Source organism: Epinephelus moara, chromosome 13 (genome assembly GCF_006386435.1).
Source record: "Epinephelus moara isolate mb chromosome 13, YSFRI_EMoa_1.0, whole genome shotgun sequence".
Classification (NCBI taxonomy): Eukaryota; Metazoa; Chordata; class Actinopteri; order Perciformes; family Serranidae; genus Epinephelus; species Epinephelus moara.
In genome coordinates this window covers 11,043,804-11,064,063 of record NC_065518.1, presented here as the reverse complement: position 1 = coordinate 11,064,063, position 20,260 = coordinate 11,043,804, and the positions used below count along the sequence as shown (strand labels likewise).

The 20,260-nt window shown below is 43.9% G+C and overlaps 1 protein-coding gene across 1 annotated transcript in view; it reads right to left on the bottom strand.

Annotated features, from left to right (window-relative positions):
- usp54b (ubiquitin specific peptidase 54b) overlaps nucleotides 1-20,260 on the bottom strand; it is a 94,883-nt gene that overhangs the window by 16,129 nt on the left and 58,494 nt on the right. The window contains exons 9-16 of the mRNA XM_050060090.1: nucleotides 15,203-15,352; nucleotides 14,386-14,578; nucleotides 13,970-14,152; nucleotides 13,428-13,647; nucleotides 11,414-11,800; nucleotides 11,007-11,134; nucleotides 10,743-10,904; nucleotides 2,265-2,412 (exon numbers count right to left, since the gene is read on the bottom strand). Coding sequence (XP_049916047.1) covers nucleotides 2,265-2,412; nucleotides 10,743-10,904; nucleotides 11,007-11,134; nucleotides 11,414-11,800; nucleotides 13,428-13,647; nucleotides 13,970-14,152; nucleotides 14,386-14,578; nucleotides 15,203-15,352 — 1,571 coding nt within the window. The remainder of the gene's footprint in view (nucleotides 1-2,264; nucleotides 2,413-10,742; nucleotides 10,905-11,006; nucleotides 11,135-11,413; nucleotides 11,801-13,427; nucleotides 13,648-13,969; nucleotides 14,153-14,385; nucleotides 14,579-15,202; nucleotides 15,353-20,260) is intronic.

Sequence of the window (20,260 nt, the reverse complement as noted above, 5' to 3'; positions counted from 1 at the left end):
AAAAGTGGCGCCATATTGTTTTCTGTATTGTAAAAGTTAAAAAAAAACTGTGTTCAAACGGTAAAAGTAGGCAGCACTGATCAAATCTGAACCAAGATTCTGTTACTGCTTTGCCTATTTCTCACTCAAAATATCTTCAGATCATATTTTAATGCACTGTTTGGCTGTAATACAAGAATTTGTGAAAAAGAAGCGGCGCCATATTGTTTCCTGTATCGTTAAAAGGAAGTTTAGAAAAACTGAGTTCAAACAGTAAAACTAGGCAGCACTGATCAAATCTGAACCAAGGTTCTGTTACTGCGTTGCCTATTTCTCACTCAAAATATCTTCAGATCATATTTTAATGCACTGTTTGGCTGTTAAACAAGAATCTTGTGAAAAAAGCGGCGCCATATTGTCTTCTGTATTGTAAAAGTTTAGACAAACTGTGTTCAAACGGTAAAAGTAGGCAGCACTGATCAAATCTGAACCAAGATTCTGTTACTGCGTTGCCTATTTCTCACTCAGAATATCTTCAGATAATATTTTAATGCACTGGCTGTAATACAAGAATTTGTGAAAACAGTGGCGCCATATTGTTTCCTGTATCGTTAAAAGGAAGTTTAGAAAAACTGAGTTCAAACAGTAAAACTAGGCAGCACTGATCAAATTTAAACCAAGATTCTCTTACTGCGTTACCTATTTCTCACTTAAAATGTTTCCAGAAACACATTTTAGTTTACTGTTGAGTGTCATTCGAGATTGTACCAGCTGGCTGCCATATTGTTTCCTGTCTCAAAACAGCCAAGCTTGCATTGCGTCACCTACTAGCAGTTTTATTGGTCTGATGTGGCGCAGTGCATTCTGGTAGTTGTAGGTTTGCTACCTCTTAAGCAAAAGTAAATGCCATAGTCCTTTTCCTCTGTTTTATCTGGTCATGTGACACCAGTTTCAAAATTATATGCATATTTTTACTGCATACACAGCCTAGTTTTTTTTAAAGACCATCTTTCCAGCAGTGACATACTTGAGTGATAACATAGCCTGGTTCCAGACCATAGACCCCACCCACTCAACTGAGTAGGCTTGCATCTCTGGTCTGGCATACTGCAATGAATTTGCGATTTATCTCGTCCAAACGATGGANACTGATTGGTTAGGGAAAAATCTAATTCCCTCCCCCTTGTAAATCGCCTTCAATGGAGGCAATGTCAGACTGAAGGTTCTGGGAGCTTCAGTCTGACACTCAGGCTAGTGATAACACTGACACCTCAAATAGAATTTTTTCTGTCTCTCTGTGATTTTATTGCATCAATACCTTTGTTAATTACATATTTATTTTATTTTATTTTATTCATATCGTATACCACTCGGGTTTATGCGTTTTCTTATGGTGTCATGGGATGCCTGGACCTCATTTCTTTCCTGCAAGTCTAGTTTTTATTCTTATTCAACTCTATTACATGTGATTAAATCTTTATCTCAGATTCTAGATGAGCTGCCTCACTCTTTTTAAATATTAAATACAACACTTCTTACAAAAACTTCGCCTTCCCCTCCTCATACAGCAAAACCGACACATCAGGAGGGAGGCGGGCTGACTTACAGTAACACACAAACACAGCAGCAAAGAGCAGAGACACAAAAAGCAAACCGCAGCGAAGGATCTGTAACTACAATCACACGGCAGCACACAGGACAGAAACACAGTGACGGACTGCAGCTTCACGGTGCACAGAGGGACAGATCGGCGGCACACAAAGAGCGGAGGGAAGCCTTCGCAGCACACAGCTACAAAGAGCAGCACAACAACAATGCAGGGAAGCAGTGAAGCACGGAGAAGCAGAGAGCGACTCTGTCTCCCTCTTTTTATCCTCGATGGCGACACAGAGCCCAGCAAAGCAGGTTTTTTTTTAACTGCACTGCAACAAACACGCAAACACAAAAGGAATAAGAAGAAGTTACTGTACACAGTCAAGTGTGTGTGCTTGAGAACACACATACGCACATACAGCAGGGTGTGAAAGTGCAGTGCTTGGGGTTACAAAAAAACGGGGTTCTGGGATTTTGGGGCAGCCAGAGCTGAAGACACACACATGAGGGTGTTGAGGTGTTTTTAGACAGCCAGCACCCAGAGGACACACACAGTGGAGTCCTGAGGTGGAGCTCAAGCTGAGGACACACACGAAGTGAGGGAGGGAGGAAGGAAGGAAAGAGGGGGGGGTCTGAGGTGGTTTTGAGACAGGCACCGCTGCGGACACATAAGGAGGGGACAGTGGTGGTACCTGCGAGGCCCCTGTGGGCGGGCGCTTCCTGTCTCCCGTTCCATTTCCTGTTCCTGCCTGCGTTTGATTGGGCCCCCAGTGCTCCTCATGCACGCAGCTACAGCCAATCCGCTATGAGCGTTAGCCTCATGCAGGGGTCTGAGCACAGCTGAGGATGTTAACAACAGAGCGGGAGATAAAAAGGAGAAAAGACAGAAAGATAAAACGACAGAGTAGCAGAGAGAGAAAGAGCGAGGGAACGGATGAGGAAGGAAAACAACAGAGAAGAATACCAGAAGGAAAGAGAGCAAAAAGATAAAGACAGAGACAAAATATGAGGATGAAAGAACAGGTGAGACAAAAGGAGACAGAGAAAATAGAAGCAGAGCAGAAGGAGTGGTTATGAGGGGGCCGGCATGCATTACGCTCCTCTACTCTAAGTCAATGTGTGTGTATTCTATACATGTATAGAGTTGCAAAGTGTGAGGACTTATTTTGGGCGTATTCTTTTTTTAGGTGACTGACAGTTGGAGAACTTTAATGAAATCATACATACAAAATATTAGCCACTGGGTTGCGAGTCCCAAGTAGCATTTTACTAAGAAACACGTTATCACAGAGCTAAACATTCAGTTGCATGTGGCGCTAGCTGCAAGTTAGTGCAGCTAAATTCAGTTCAGGAGCAGATTCTGGGTCAGTTTTGGATTAATTTAAGATTCTTCCAGACCTAGAGTTGTCTTGCTTTGGTCTGAATCAGGGACTAATTTTGTTACACAGTTGTATAATTGCCTAGAGTTGGTTCATGTTCTCACGGCAGCAGTGACAAGTGGACCAGATCAAATGCCTTGCGCGAGAAAGCTGCTCTTGATTGGTCAGAATTTCCATGTGGGAAAAATCCAGGAAGTAAAGCAAACGTTGAAGAAGAGTACACTTGCAAGATAAATGTGACACTTTCTAATGTCACAATGGAGGGACAACTACGCAGGTTGAATGAACTGCACTTAAAGGGCAAATTAGAGTTCTATTGAACCGAACCAAACCAAAACCAAACCGGCAATGTGAAAGCACCCAATCTATGATGTGTGTATCTTATCTCTTATCTCTTAAATTTGCTGTAGCTCTGATTTGCACTTTCTTCTCCATAGCTACAGCTGCTGGGGCTCATGGGTATCGTAGTATTTCACCTAAGTAAACCGATGGAAAAATCATTACTGAAATAATTCAAACTGATAATCACCAGCTAGACGCATTGCTAGAAAGGCGTTGCCAGCAAAACCATTGTTTTCTGATGGTGCGTGTCGCCTGGCTTGTGCTTCTCCCCTGCATCGCATGTTGCATTTTACGAGCAGTTTTCAGACGTGTGTAAAAGTTAAAAAGTTCTCAAAGTTCTTGCGCAATGCGCGGATTCACACCACTCTACAATGTTTGGCACGCAGTTTCGAGTTTGCCGACCAGCAGCTCGAGTATCTGTCTTTGCAGTCGGTGGCACAGCAGCGTTGACAGGCTACTACTCATTAAGTATAACCAATCAGATAGTGTTGTGGGCGGAACATTAAACAATCAGAGCCAAAGGTGTGCATTTTTTAATGAATTTATTATATTGGCTCAAAAAGACCTCATCACCGCTGCAGTGTCACAAACCGCAGTATTGCTGTGACGCAGTCATCGTCACAGCCCTAGTAGTGACGCGTCTCGGCGTGATCTGGCCCTGAAACTAAATTATGTAACTTCTGAAATATTTCTTCTCTTACAAATTAAAAGTGACATCCTTGTTGACTTCAATACACTCAGGCGTTTAGCACCTAAAGCCTGACTTAGTCTGATACGACCGCTAGCTTATGTACGTTTGCTAATATGAGGAAACTGAATATCGCACGTTTTTAGACTCTTCTCTACGTTCCTGTTCAGTAAAAGTTACATTATGTCAAAGTAGGTTCCTTTGTTTCACGTTGACAAGCATCGAGGATATCATTATAAGAAAAAAGGAAGTCTTTATAGTAGGGAAAATATTTCAACACCCAGCATCTCTTCCCACTTTGCAACTCTACAGTAAATGCACCAATGTGTAAACTTGGACTGTAGTTAGTGAGTCAAAAAGTCAAGATTAGATAAGTGAGGAGCAAAGTTGAGGCTACGTTCATGAAGCCACAGACACCAGACAGGGAAAAAGATTAAACTTCTTTTGGACAGAGCTTTCTATGGTGCGTAGCCTTGTGAACGCACCCTGAATGGTGTTAGTTGGTTACAAAAAAAGATGCAGAGGAGGACAACAAAAGAGCAGCCATCACCCACCCTGGCTTGGACTTTTGATTGATAGAGGCAGAATAAAGGAAGGTTGACAGCAGCTCTGTTGTTGTCGTTGGCTGTAACGTCCTCTAAAACACTGAGGCAGATTGTTTGGAGTCCGCCTGAAACCATCGATACGGACGTGGGAAACCAAATTCTGTTACGTAATCGCACTGATAGTGATGCCATCTGTTCGTTCGCAAGTCGTCCTTTCACTTCATCAAGGTCGAGTGTACTCTGTGTGTGTGTGTGTCTGTGTGTGTGTGTGTCAGGTACATGAGGCTGAACACACTAAAGCACACACAGTAGGACAGACAGGACACAACATAATAATCCCTGATATAGATTTAGGTAGTGCTGAGCTGGAGGGGAAAACCTGCACACCTGCAGTTCAGACAAGGCTCTCTCCCTTACACACATAGACACATATCCTTTTAAAATAGTAACACGGGCACAGAAAAATATAGTTTGTGGATGCAAGGACCAAATATGCATGAAAACACACACACACACACACACACACACACACAGTAACATGCCAGAGCTGTCTTGGTTGTAGTACGAGTGTTGGAGTACGACTGAAGTTTCATCTCATCAAGTCTATTTTTCTCTTTCTTGGTAAGAATTTAAATGTTTTTCCTTTAAGTCTAAGATAAGTCAACCCTCATAGCAATCAAGTCCAAGTCAAGTCTCAAGTCCTAATTGTGACTTGACTGATTTAGGACTGCAAATCCATAAAGTTAGGGGACTTGCCAGAGACAGATTAAACAAGACTAGGAGTGTACAGCCATGCTGGCAGCTCTGTCAGGCTGTACTTAGGCACAGCAAAGAGCTAAATGCTAAAATGCTGGTGTTTACCAGGTATAATGTTCACCATCTGTGTTTAGTGTATTAGCATGCTAACATTTGCTAAATAGTAGCAAAGTACAGTCGAGGGTGATGGGAGTACCATCATCACAAATGCAACAGTTCTGGACGAATTTAATTTTTGACCTCATGGTGGTGTTAGAGGAAAGGTCATGAGATCACCAAAGTCAGTTGGATTCGTCCTCTTGGAATCATAAATGTCTGGACAAAATTTCACGGCAATCCATCTTATGGTTGTTGACACACTTCAATCTGGACCAAACTGGTGCACCAACATAGCAATCCACAGAGCCATACTGGTGCACATGTAAGAAAGAAAAAGGGCCACAACATCGTGACTTTAAAGGGACAGTGGACCTCAAAATCAAAAACACATATTTTTCCTCTTACCTGTAGTGCTATTTATGAATCCAGATTGTTTTGGTGTGAGTTGCTGGGTGTTGGAGATATCGGCCATAGAGATGTCTGCCTTCTCTCCAACTAACAGAACTAGATGGCACTTGGTTTGTGGTGCTCAAAGCTTCAAAAAATACATTTGAAAAACTCTAACAATAATAACCCAGTTACCAAAGATGAATGTGAAGACTTGAAGAACTATTTTCTTTCTATCAAACTACACCAGTCAACTGTGCCACCACCTAGAAGGAAGCGTGCATCTATTCATGGACAAGAGGCTCGTGCTTGTGACAGTTCAAGATGTAAACACTCAAGTCCCAGTGAAACGTAAGTTGGAGTGTCTTTAGCTTCTGTACTGGGATGTATTTCCCAGTGAGACAGAATATTTAAGCAGTGTTGAGTAGGGATGTGCGCGATTAGTCGTCTAAACGATTAAACATCCGCCCCCTCGCTAGTCAGCACCAGAAATATTAGTCGGTTAAACCAATTAGTGTTTTATTCGTGTACAAGGCCGCTTAACTGTCATGCAGCTGCCCGCCACTAGTGGGGGCTACAGAGCCGTCAGACAGTAGTCCCCCTCCCCGCAGCAATGCTCGAGTAGACTGGAGTTTTAAAACAGCACGGTGGGAAATTGGAGAGACGTCCTCTCACAAAACCAGTGCAGTTTGGCGGTACTTTGATCTAGAAAATTAAAAAAAAACAACAAGGGAGCATGTAGGCTGTGTCAGAAAAAACTGGCATATAATCACTTGACTGGAGCAACGCGCAATTACATTCAACTCAAGCATTTGGATGTTAACCTGCACAGAACAATGGCTGCTGCTGCTAGCGATGATAGCCACACTCAGGAGACGCTGTGATCCCGCCCGGTCTGAGAAGATAACGCAGCTCATCACGACAATGACCTCGCAAGATATACTTCCTCTTAACTTTGTTGAGGGTAAAGGCTTCAGGAAGTTAATGGAATATGTTGCGCCTGAATACACCATGCCAGGACTTTGACTGTTTTCTGAGTGTTTTCCTTTTTTTAGACTAGTCGACTAGTCTTAATTAAAATTTTTGTTTAGTCGACAGGGAAATTAGTCACCAGGAACATCCCTAGTGTTGAGTTACAAGAGAGATTTAAATTAAATCCTTCGCATGTGATTAGACTGCTAAAAAGTGGGCGGGCTTAGATTTTAGCGCGATACAGAGCTACAACAAAGTCTGCTGCCGAGCAGACTGTTGGCTCCACTTTCACCCCCCTCGGCGTTATCAGGACGAGGACGACGGCGAGATACACGAATTAGACTTTCGCCAAATTGTTCTGGAATTGAAAACAAAGGTTTTGCCCCCTGATATCCAAACACACATCTCTTTCTATCTCTTTCCATATTGCTCCGTTTGCTACTATAACCCACAAACCGTGAAGTGGGGTTTTATGCGACCGCTGCCTACGTAGTCGCCCAAAGTCTCGTTTGATTGGATGAACTTTGGTAATCGCTGGATGTGCAGGATGAGTCATCAAACAAGACAGTCCTGCTCAGCTCAGCTGTTACGTTAGATAGCTCAGTGGTGCTAGGTGAACTAGTAGTTGACGCATGCTTCCTTCTGCACGGTGACATGGTTGTTGGTTGTAGTTTAGAACTGTTCGGTACTAGGAACTATTTTCTTTCTATCAAACTACACCCGCCCACCGTATCACTGTGCAGAAGGAGACATGCATCTACTTCTAGTTCATGAAACACCACTGAGCTAGCTAATATTACAGCTGAGCCAAGGAGGACGCCACTGATGTTTACATCTCGCACTGTCACAAGCATGAGCCTCTTGTTCATGAGTAGATGCTCGTTTCTTTCTGCACAGTGTTGGCACATGTTGATAGAAGATAGGTCCTAGTCTGTGGATTATTTTAAGTAACCGGGTCATGATTTCTGTAAAGAGACATTGCTGTTGAGTTCTTAAAATGTACTTTCTGGCGCTTTGAGCACCACAAGCCGAGTGCCATGTAGTTCTATTATATACAAGAGTTCATTTAGCAACTCACACCAGACCAATCTAGACTGATAAATAGCACTACAGGTGAGAGGAAAAATATGTAGTTTAGATTTTGGGGTGAACTGTCCCCTTTTAGTCCCTCTTATTAGTCAAGCTCCAAAAACAACTGGATCCTTTTCTTCCCATAAAGCACCTCTATAGGTTATTTAGACCCTCCGTTGCCGGTATACACCTAAACCTTTCAAGGCTCCGAGTTTGTAATATAAATTTGTAGTCCCCAAGCCCAAAATGAGATTACTCATCTGATGTAAATTGAGTAATTACAGCAGATTTGACAGAGCTCCTCCAGAGCCACAGAAGACATTACAGTCTTATTATTCCCCGTGACTGGTAAATTGACTTTGACAGGTAAAATCAGTAGAGAGCCGCTTTCAGTATGACTTGAGTCCTATGTCTACAGCTCTGGAAGACGATCTCTCACCCACACACACGGAGATACATCATACACACGGGTACATACATGACTATTTTTTATATATGTATGTATTTACACAGGGAGACAGACAATCTCAAACACATACACAACATGTATATAGCTCTAAACTTGGACTGGGATCGTGATTTTGAATGGGTATCACCCTGAGAAAGTTTCCCACTCAGTGCTGGTCAGTGAACGTCCCGCAGGAGTTTCCATGTTGGTAAAAACTGATCAGATGAGGGTTTGCTCTCTGAACTCAACTGGAACCGTCAGACACACACACACACACACACACACACTTATTCTGGAATAAAACACCCGTGGATGACGCACAAAAACCCAAATACATACAGTATGACTTGAAGTAATACACACTTAATGAACAGACAAATAAAGAACTACATACGGAGGGAGACAGATGGAGAGAGAGACGAACAGATGGGAATGAGGACAAAGAGGAGGTCAGACAGAACATACAAGTCACTGTGACTGCTAAATGAGACAACAGGTGATAATGTCACCTTAAAGCTGCGCCGGGCAAGACTTTAACAGAAGAATAAACTTTATTAGACCCAATTATAAAACAGCCTCACATTCCTCCAATTGAAATGCCACAAATCACCCACTCTGAAGTTACAATTGCGAATGAAATTGTCCATAAAGTCAGTGATGACCCGTTGCAGCTTTAAATGCAGTTGTCTTTTTTTCTTAAAGGTTCTGTATGTAACTTTAAGAAAATCCTTGTCATTAGTGACCCATCTCCCTGAGGCCAATAAGTGAACCGCAGTCAACATCCTGTTGCTCGCGCTCCAGTGCTCGTACTCAAATACAAGACTGACCGTGATTGACCGTCATCACGTTGATAGAAGTCTGGAAAATAAATCTGTGATGTCACTCTGTTTCATTTGGACCACTGGCCCCAAAAACACTAAGTAGCTTACAGTTTGCAAATTACATTCAGCTGACGTTACGAGCAACCATGTAGAATAGCTTAGTTGCAGCTAAGTGGCTAACATTAGCTTAGTTCTTGGCTAGTAGAAAGTGCTTTGTTCCAACTCCTATTTTCATTATACATACGTTAATATAATTTATCATGGTAGCTGGGAAAGTAATTTGGCAAGCTAAACAACTAACAACACTCAGATAGTATTTTTGTTAGCAATAACGTTAGCAAGCAAGCATGATAAGATTAGCCAGCTAGCTGTAACTAAGCTACGCTGTATCAATTTGGTGTTGTTCGCTTCATAACGTTAGCTGTCAAAGTAATTTGCACACAGCAAGATGGCCAATTTACCAGCCTGATCAGCCCTGGAGTCTGGATAAATTAAATGTTTGTCACCCAAGACATTATTTTGCTACATTAGCTAGCTAGCAATTCGTTCACATTAGGCCCTGATCACACAGAAAGCACTCTAGCCACTTGGGGTGACTTTTTGTAATTGCTTTTAATGACAATTAAGCCATTTGCTTTGCGTTTCGGAGCTCTAGGCGCCTGGCCTTTTTGCCGGAGTGCTCTGAGCTCCTCGAGTTGAAAAAACATTCAATTCAGAGCGGCAAGGCGCCCAACGCCCTCTCCGCTTTTTTGCCATTGTTCAATCAATCGAGCAAGCTGAAGTTTGCTAACATAAGTCAGATAAACCACAATGTCACGATATATTTCACAAGTCAGCATTTTCTTTAATGTTAAGATTTCTTTCTCAGCACCAAGGGGCAGTGAAATTACGATATGGGGCAGCTCAGACATTAGCTGCTGTAACAACTCGAATCAGCCCCACAGCGGGTCAGGGTTTGCGAAGCGTTCTGCGTAAGAGAAGGGCTGTCTCAGCTGGGCCGCAGCTGCAAAATATACATAACGGAAATACAGTTTGGACTGTATTTTTGTAGGTACAGTCGTCTGTAGACGTTAGCAGACTCCATTTCTTAGCTAACGTAAGTGACTGTTTTAGAGCTGTAGTGGAGCTAAAGAGAGGCAAGGCATTGGGAACGCACATATCGCCACATCCTTGGTAACCGAGAAAGTCTGAGAAAGTCTAAGTTTTTAAGTTACTTTACAGTCTGTTCACCTATTGGCAATAAAAAACAATACAAGTAAAAGTTACATACAGAAGCTCTAAAGGGTCAGTTCACACAAATGTACAAAAAACATATACTTGCTGATTCTGGTATCTCATGCAGTTTGTTTCAGAACTAATTTCCACAAAGATATAGATCCTATCAAGTGCTATGAGAATCAAAAATGAAACTTTATTCCCATAAATTTTATGTTAGTGGACACAGAAATCTCAGAGATATCTCAGCTTAAAACTTGGGCAAATAAAACCAACATTATCTGCATCTTTAGATACCAGTAAGTAAGAGAATGTTTTCCATAAGTTGGGTGAACTGACATCTTTTGCTCGCCTTAACCTTAACCTCCCATACATCTCATCTTTCTCCTCCACCCTCCCTCCCTATTACTTTTCTCTTTCTCCTTCTCCATCTTTCCTTTCCCATACCCTGGTGTTGGAGCTGGTCCAGGTCCATGAATTTGCTGGGTTTGGGGTTGAATCCCATGGCCGCCTCCCGCTCCGCCTCCCTCCGCTTCTGCTGTTCCTGCTGGCGGGCTCTCCTCGCTACCTCCTCCTGCAGCTCGTCCAGCTCACTGCGCCCTGAGCCGCCTACACACACACACACACACACACATAAAAGAAAAAAAAGGAAAATGAAATGATCCATCAGATTACAAGGTACAGTAGATGAAGACAAGCACAAGTACACACCTGTGTTGGTGCCGCCGCCCCAGCTGGGTGAGGGCAGCTCCTGCAGGATGGCACCGCTGCTCTTTGACTTGGGCACCGAACGCCATGAAGGTCCTGACATCAGCACCCGTTTCTGTTGCCCCACCTCCCTGTGAAGACACAGACATTAAACAGAGAGAAAGAGAGCACAAAAAACAGACAAAAGGGGGAGAAATGTCGAGAGTGCACGTCATAGGTCTCCTGACAAATATGTCAGATGACTGATGTGTTGTAACTGGATTGTTGGGCAGTTTGTCGCTGTTAATGTCACACTCGTATTTCAGGCTGATAAAGTGAAATAAAACAAGACACAGGAACCAAGAGAGAAAAAGACAACAAACGACGGACAGAAAGAAAGAGACAGTAATTGTTATTTGTGAGTTTCCTACCTGTCGGGGCTGCTGCTGTTCCTCTCACTGCTCTCGTAGCCACTCTCCATCCTCTGGATCAGACGCGGCTGGTGCTCCACCCCTCTCAGAGGTGGAGGGGCAGGGGGACCCATCGTCCGCCCACTGCCCAGAGACCTGGGCTGCCCAACCAGCCCAAACCCCGCCTCTGACTCCCCGACTTCCCTTCCCTCCACCTCTTGCAGCCCTGGCTGTGTGGGTGGAGCGGGTCCCACCAAGGGGAAGGAGTCCTGGGGCTCCGGAGGAAGAGAGGGACCAGGCAGGGTGTTGTAGCCCAGAGAGGAGCCTCTCGGTCGTGTGAAGATGCTGTCGATGTTCAGGGCCTCTCTCCTGGGCCTCCAGGTTGGCCTGTAGCGGCTTCCAGAAGAACTACGAAGCACGGGAGGGAGATGTTACACAAAATGTTACGTGACTTCAACTGTGACAAAATGATCTTAGGACACTTCTCATATCCAACTCATTCCTGAGGGCACTACTGTAGAAATGATTACGTGAGATAGCGGAAGTAGCAGTAAGCTAGTTAGTCCCATAGACTGTCTGTGGTTAGTCCCAGTGGCTACTTTGTTCCTGTTGCCAAAGGTACCATTGATATGAGAAATAAAACCATAAGAGTTTTCACGAGACATCTGACTACATTCTCAACCTACGTTAGAAAATAAACTCAGCAACAAACCTTGAACCTTGAACCTATGTATTTAGTCATTAGGGCTGAGAATGTGTTACTGATTTACCATACTTCCTTTTTATCATATAAAAAAAATGAATGCCAAAAGTTATTTCTTTTACTCCTACTTTATATGACTATTACTGAAGTCTGCGGCCAAATTCAGCTCCATGTTTCGATCAGAACAGTTTTTAATAAATCAGAATTTAAAGAAATTACGCAGACGAGCGGAGGATTAGCTGGGAAACATCACATTTATTCACTTTACATGGAGCTACAGTTAATACTGAATTATGTATCTGTAAGTATCTCTTAATAAGTCATCAGAAATCAGAAATCGTCTTTAGAAGGAGCAGATGTTACCTTAAGCTAGCTCGGGCCGTGTTAAAGTCGGAGCGAGGCAAGCTAATTGCTAGCGTACTCGGTTGCTTTGAGATGGCTGTCAGAGATGGCAGAGGTATGATCCCATAATCCTGTTTGAGCTATAACAGGTGGTGTGCTCCACGTTTTATTTCCCAATTGCTCTTGGAAAGAAGAACAGAGTATTGTAAACAAACTGCTACCAATGGAAATCACCAGTTTATGTTCAACGCGCAGGTGAGGTCGGGACTTTATTATAAAGTAGTTAACAGACAGTGAGCGGCACGCGTCCAAGAGAAACAGGGTTGCGGAGTAAAGAAATACAAGTAAATAAATCATGTAATTTAAATACAAAAAAAAATCACGTTACAGTCACCGTTTAAATTTGTGTTATTCTGAATATTACTGTCTTTAAAAATAGATTACGTGAGAGATTACTTTATTTGTTTTGTTTTATTTCCTGTAAAACTAAGTCTTAATTGAATGTGACACGAGTGAACATCAGTTGTCATCGTAATGTTCCAATGGTCACCTGATTTGTAAAGTTGAAATGAGGAGTAATCTACATGACACCTCTTCATTTAACAGCAAAAGTTTCCATCACTAATAACAACCTACTTGCTGTTGGCGATATTGGATGTCATTTCCTGTGAATGTCACAATATACAATGTGTGTTTTCTGATTAAAAAGTACCAGTGTATGGTGATTACATTTTTAAAAGTAACCCTCCCACCACTGAAGAGGAATCTACAAAGACCTCAGACACAGCGCGGAAAAAACGCAAATATGGCTTTGACTGGCAACACTGTTATCGTACCTTTAAGTCGAGGATTTGAATCTTTTGCCACTTATGATTTTTGCATATTCAAATAGTCAGACAATGATGTGAAAACATTTAAAATAAAACTTTAAATGGTTTTAATGTGAATTCAACGGCCGGGTGTTTAAAGTGAGCTTCAGTAGTGCAGTACCTGGACTTGCTCTCACTGCTGGTGCTTTCATCCTCCCAGTGGGGCCCCCCGGCTCCGCCCTCGCAGCCCCCAACTCCCGACGAAGAGGAGGAGGACAGGGGACGAGAGGAAGAGGAGGAGGAGGTGAGTGGCCGGCGGGAGGAGAGGAGGAAGACGGCCGTCTCCTTGTACTCCTGCAGGGGAGGAGAGGGAGGGCGGGGAGGCCCCTCCACTGCTGACTCTGAGAAAGAAAGACAGAAAAAGTAAATCCAATAACACTTTTTATTTATCCCACAGGGGGCAATTATGTAGGCAGCAGCGCAAGTAAACATGAGAGTAAGCGGTAACGAGGCGCATAACCTGAACAGTCTGCACTGCACTTCATTAGCACTGAAACTTACTTGTACCTACAACAAGTGCTGCAGTTTGGTACTTTTCTCTTACTCCCTGAAAACACTGCAGTCACTTGTGTATTTGCAGAAGCTGTCAAGGTGTTTCAACTGAAGGTGCAGCTGCACTTTGTGAGTGCAGATAACTTGGTTTTCCCCTGGACTCAGTTTTACCTCCGGCGTCAGCACCGTGCGGCGGTGTGCCGATGTCGTAATTACAGACCACTGTGGTCTGGGATTCGCTGGAGAGGTGGCTGCCCGTGGACTGGTGGAGAGATCGGCTGCGAGAGGCGCGGTGACTCGAGCTGTCTGTCGAAGAGTCGGTGCGAGTATCACTGGATATGGACGGCTCCCGACCTGAGGGAGAACAAGAGAAGGAAACATGACCTTTCAGTTAATCCTGCATCTCCATATGTTTATGGTTGAAAGCGGGAAAATAAGTTGAGGCTCTGCAGTGTACACAAGCAGAAGTTGGATTATAGGGTTGAAGGTCAGAGCTATAAAGCTCTACCCTCACTCGCCCCCCCCCCCCCCCCATGATACACACAAAGTGATCTGATCTGTAGCAGAGTGTGTCATCTTTGCTGTACCGGAGTCTTCACTGTCGTAACCAGCCTTGCTGCTGCAGTGCTGGAGCTCCAGCTGCGGGTTGGAGCTGGTACAGGGGTTGGGGCTCTCCTGCAGTATCACCGGCGTCCCACGGGGGTCAGCGTAGAGCAGCAGCAGGGGCTGATAGTGGCCTTTGATACAGCGAGACACCACGTCCTTCCACTTAGGGCCGATCTGGAGGTGCAGCGGGGCAACACACACACACACACACACACACAAAGACACACATAATCATACATATAACCCCCCCACACACAAAGAGAAAGTAAATCTATCTGTATTAAGATATAACATTACGCATATTCCACCAAATCTAGAAGGTCAAACACACACTGTGCTGCTGTGTGTCCTTATCAATATCATATTATCACACTTTTCCATTAGCTCAATAATCTAATATGACCGACAGCGTGCAATGTGACTGACAGAAGTGTCAAGGACGTGTACATTCACTTTATATCACACTTTGACAAATCCAGCTTCCCTTCGATTCAGTCACCAAAAACTGTATATATTTTCCAGCCCTGTGGAGAATAAATCATGCTTGAATCATAAAGTATTACAACATAAGACCAGTTCCCGCACTTCAACCTGCACTAAGATTAAAACAAAGACAGGGATTAAACCCTGAAACACATAATCAATCTCAAGCCGCCCCCGCTGACCATGCAGCACTTCAACTAACACACACTTCTTGTCACTGCTGCTCTCACAGGCACAACTGGAGATGCAGCAGATACTGTACAGTGCGCCCTCACCCGCGCTGCAGCATGCAGACTTCCCAAAACTGTGTCTCACCTCTTTGACGTGGGCGTCGTCGAAGTACATCCACTTGCGTATCTTGGTCTGGAAGAAGAAGGTGGAGTAGTGCTTGCCGTAGTAGCACACCATGCCCACCAAGTAGAGCTCCGCCTGGCGAGCCCTCTCCTCTGTCACACGGTAGAACAACTACAGAGAGAGAGGGAGAGGGAGGGAGGGAGGGAGGGGGAGGAGACAGGGAGGGAGGGAGGGATGCAGGGAAGAGAGGGAGAGGTGTGCAGTAGGAGGGGGGGAGTAGAGATAGGGGAGTTAATGTGAATACAAGCACATTTTTGCTCACCTAGTATATATATGCTGTATGCAGTAATCCTTCACACTCCTCACTTCCCTCTCTGCACACACTCTACAGTGATACATGTACACTGCAGCTTTTCATGCAGAGATGACCCACACTGACACAGCTATTAGCACATATTAGAGACAGATCAATGCAATAAAGAGGACTTAGACTGTTGGCTGAAGAACATAACTTCCTATATAACCCTATCTCATGGTAATCTCATGTGTTCTGCTGCTGTTAAGTATAGCATCTTCACCTCTGATGGTAAATCCATTGAAAGAGTGTCCTCATACAAGTTCTTGGGTATACGCATAGATGAGAAGCTTTTCATTCAATGTACTTGCTGCTCTACTTAGAAAGCTTAAAGTGAAGATTGGCTTTTGTTGTTTTACTTTCATTGCTAAGATTATCTGTGATGACGGTGACATATTGACATATGCATGCAACCTCCTCCGTTTTACGTAGCCTTGACTGATAGCCTGGTCGTGGGGGCAGCAGGCCCGGCAAAGCACCCCAGACGTCCCTCTCCCCAGCAACACTTTCCAGCTCCTCCTGGGGGACCCCAAGGCACTCCCAGGCCAGATGAGATATGTAATCCCTCCAGCGTGTTCTGGGTCTGCCCCGGGGCCTCCTACCAGTGGGACGTGCCTGAAACATCTCCAACGGGAGGCGCCTAGGAGGCATCCTGATCAGATGTCCGAACCACCTCAACTGACTGCTTTCGAAGGAGCAGCAGCTCTACTCCGAGCTCCTCATCCTATCTCTAAGGCTGAGCTTAGCCACCCTTCAGAGGAAACTCATTTCAACTGCTTGTATCCGCAATCTCATTCTTTCGGTCACTACCCAGAGCTCATGACCACAGGTGAGGGTTGGGACGTAGATGGACCAGTAAATCGAAAGCTTCGCCTTCCAGCTCAGCTCCCTCTTCACCACAACGGACCGGCACAGTGCCTGCATCACTGCAGAAGCCGCATTAAACCGCCGATCCATCTCATGCTCCATTCTACCCTCACTCATGAACAAGATACTTGAACTTCCTCTCTTGAGGCAGTAACTCTCTCCCAACCCGGAGGGGACGTTCCACCGGTTTCCAACAGAGGACCACAGCCTCAGATTTGGCGGTGCTGACTCTCATCCCGACCGCTTCACACTCAGCTGCAAATCACTCCAGTGCATCTTTACGTTTTATTACAAATGCAAAGTCACTTACTCATCACTGCATTCTTTATGATTTGGTGGGTTGGACGTCATTGACCACTCACAGACAACAGCACTAGTATATTTTTATCCTTAAAGCAATATTGGTCAAACGTCCGGCCGACCTCTGCTCCCCTCTGTGTGTCAGCTCTGGTAGTTACCAGCTACACTCCTCCAGGTGGTTGCTTTTTAATGAACCCTGGATTTTAACACATCTGGGGAAATCTGCATTTTCCTACTCTGCACCTTGGACATGGAGCAGTCTTCAAAAAGATCTAAACTTTTATCTATCAGTGAATTTAAGAGCATCATGAAGAATGTGGTGACAGAGACATGTGCTTGTTTTTCTTGAGAGGCCACTATGTTTGAATAGTTGTTGTTTTATTCTGGAATTTTGTATTACATGTTGTATTTGCTGTTTTTCAAATTTGTTCTAATTGGCTGCTGGTGAAATGGTGAAATTTTACTCCAGTGCTACACCAACTTAGTGAATTTTAGCAAAGTTGAAAATTTTAATGTTTTGCAGTGCAAAGGCCTTGCCTTTAATTTTCTGTTGACTTTGCTGACAGACAGCCAGTTAGCCAAGTTAATGTGCTGAAACATAATGCCCACTGCCGACCCTCTGGTCTCCACTGGTTAGCTAACATTAGCCTTGACCGCCCTCAGGAAGTGCGCCGGACTTTGAAGCCAATTTTCATGGTGGCCAAACAGTGTAATTACAACATCACGTGATCACTACGGCCCAAAAAGACTTTTTCCCATTGACTTACATGGTGAAAGAGACACTGTAAATCAGTGAATACATTTTTTTGGACATCAAAACCCCTGTGAAATGACTCATTCCACTATCAGGATTTAATCCATTTGGTCCGATAACATTTTAAAAGTTTAGAAGTTCATTTTGAGTGGCAAAACCCCTTTAGCACTGTTAACTATTAGCACCACTGGCTGTGCCAATACTGCTATCAGTTAGCACCTAACTGTGCTAACAGAGCTAACAGTTTTAACACTAGCGCTTTTTAAACAGGAATTGTGCAAATTTGCAGGAAGGTCCAATCAGTCTTTTTTCAGCATTGGCAGTATAAAAACAAAATCAGGGAGTGCGGCAAAATGCCGCCTGCCTACTTTTTAGGGTTGGGAATCTCTCTGTGATAGACGATTCGATACGTATCTAGATACACGGGTTACAATACAATTCAAAAACGATATATTTTTTATACATAACGATTCGATACGATTCAATACAGTGTATGAACGATACGATTCAATACGATTCGATACGATTCTATGGTTAACATTTGTTGATGTAGACATTAATCATACATTATAAAATAAAGAAGCCAATTCTATAAAAGTGACATTCTTACAGTATTTTCACATTTGTAAAAGACCACATCCCCAAGCATTGTTGCTGTATGGCACTGGCAAAAATAAAATAAAAAGACAAACAACAACAAAATCACATGTCAAATGTATTTATTTTTAGACATGGACCAAAAAAAGACTTGCTGAATGAACATCATTTTGTTGGATGGGATCAACATAAAAATGAGAAGAAGTTTTAAAATTTAAGTGAAGTGAACTTTAAGTAAAATTTAAGTGTTTTAAACCTACTTGTTGTGTTGTTTTTATGGTATTGTCTGTGTTTTTGTATGTATCTTATATGGACTTGAGTCTGGAATAAAGTTTATTATAACGCTGTACAATATAAACCTAAAGCAGAATAAAATAATAACATGCAATGTAGGGGCAGAATCTGACATCTCCTGTTANAGCATTAGCTTCTGTTCCTCATCTCCACCGGTCAAGCTGGCGCTGATGTTTACATCCATTATCGTTGTCAGTAATGCCTGCTACGGAGCATGCCGCCGGCTCTCGCGTTGTTTTAGAGATGCAAACTGTTAAAGTCAGTCAACCGATTGCTAGTCTCGCGATACCCGAATCCATGACTCTACAATCGATTCATCTAAGGATTCATGGCTGATTCATATCGATTGAGGAGGCTGCTACCGACGTAGCCGTATCTCTCGCTTGTCAAACCGGATATCCGGTCGTATCGGTTAATCGTTCCCAACCCTACTACTTTTGTAATACAGAATGTGCCTTTTTCGGGGCAATGGGGGGCGTGAGCAAGTAACAAAACGTGTAGCTCAGCGTGTGACGTAAACAGTGACGTACTCCGAGGGAAGCCACAGCTGGTCAGTCCTTCGGTGATTCTCTCATAAGTTGGCCCGTCCTTCACTGTTCCCGTCATCTGACTGTTAATGGCCTCTTCGTTTGCGAGGGCAAGGAGGGCGCATAATTCCTTGTCTCCCCAGTTGCTCATCTTTACAGTGTCTGTCAGGTTTGTGTTTCCCTCTTGCTACTAGCTGCTCATTCCTGCTATCAGCTGTTTCCTGTTAGTCCACCACCAGTGGGTCGCACATGCGGCGTCATCAACAGCTCCTCCCACAAGTCATCAACAGCCCCTCCCGTGGCGGAGGGGCGTCTCGTTGTTTTTAAACCAAAAAGGTTCCACCAATATGACTACCCTACGAGGCGGAAAATTGGGCACCTTGAATTAACTCGCCAATCCGGCTCTGTGTGTCTAAACGCTCGCAGCTTGCCGGCAAAACGGCCCAACATTCGCCGAAAATCTGGCAGTGTAAAAGGGGCTATAGTTAACCATGCTAAAGGAGGTTTGTGCCTCTGAAACTGGGGGGACAATGTTGGGTGGCCACTGTGTTTCCACAGCAAAGCTACTGGGTTGGGACAATGTTATTACTGGTAACAGCCAAATGAGTGGCCACCAGAATGTACTGGTGTGCAGTGCGGTAATGGAAGAATAGCAAAAATTAACTTACAGACCGACAGGCGTAACTGGTGATAAATATTTGCAGGCCGATTAAAACCATTGACAACCCTTTTTCCCACTAAAGACAAGTGTTTTTTCTCACCAATGGGACAGAGGCTATACGCTAATCGTTTCAGCACTACAATAATCTAATCTAAGAGAGAATTAACATTAAAGAGTAAGAGGGAAGCAAAAGAGAGGCATATGCAGAAGACAGACAAAGTGAGAAAGTGAAAGCAGTGGAGGACGACGAGGGATACAGGAGGCAGATGGATTCACTTTCTCTGATCTGTACAACTAAACAGAAGCGGAGAATGCGATGGATTGCGCCTTCGATTTGTCTCTGACAACTAGCTTCATCTTTTAACGACGGGATGAAAACGAGGGATACAGCAGCAGGCGGAGACAGAAGACAGAAGACAGAGGGAAGAACTTGACTCACTGTAACAGTCATATTCACTGATCCATTATTCATAGATATCGCTTCAGAATGCAGCTGGAGATGTTACAGTGGCATTAAAATGCATCAGCATTACTCAGTCATGACACGGAGTATCAGGGGTCGAACACGTGTGTGAGGTGTGAAAGCAGCAGCTATATGAGAATAATGGAAGTCAGGTGGTCGAGGGTGTCGTGTGGTATGATTTGTTGTTTTTCAGAGTGAGATAAAACAGGATTGGTTGGAGCTCTACAGCATGCACATGTCTGTACTCAGTATTTGTGTTTG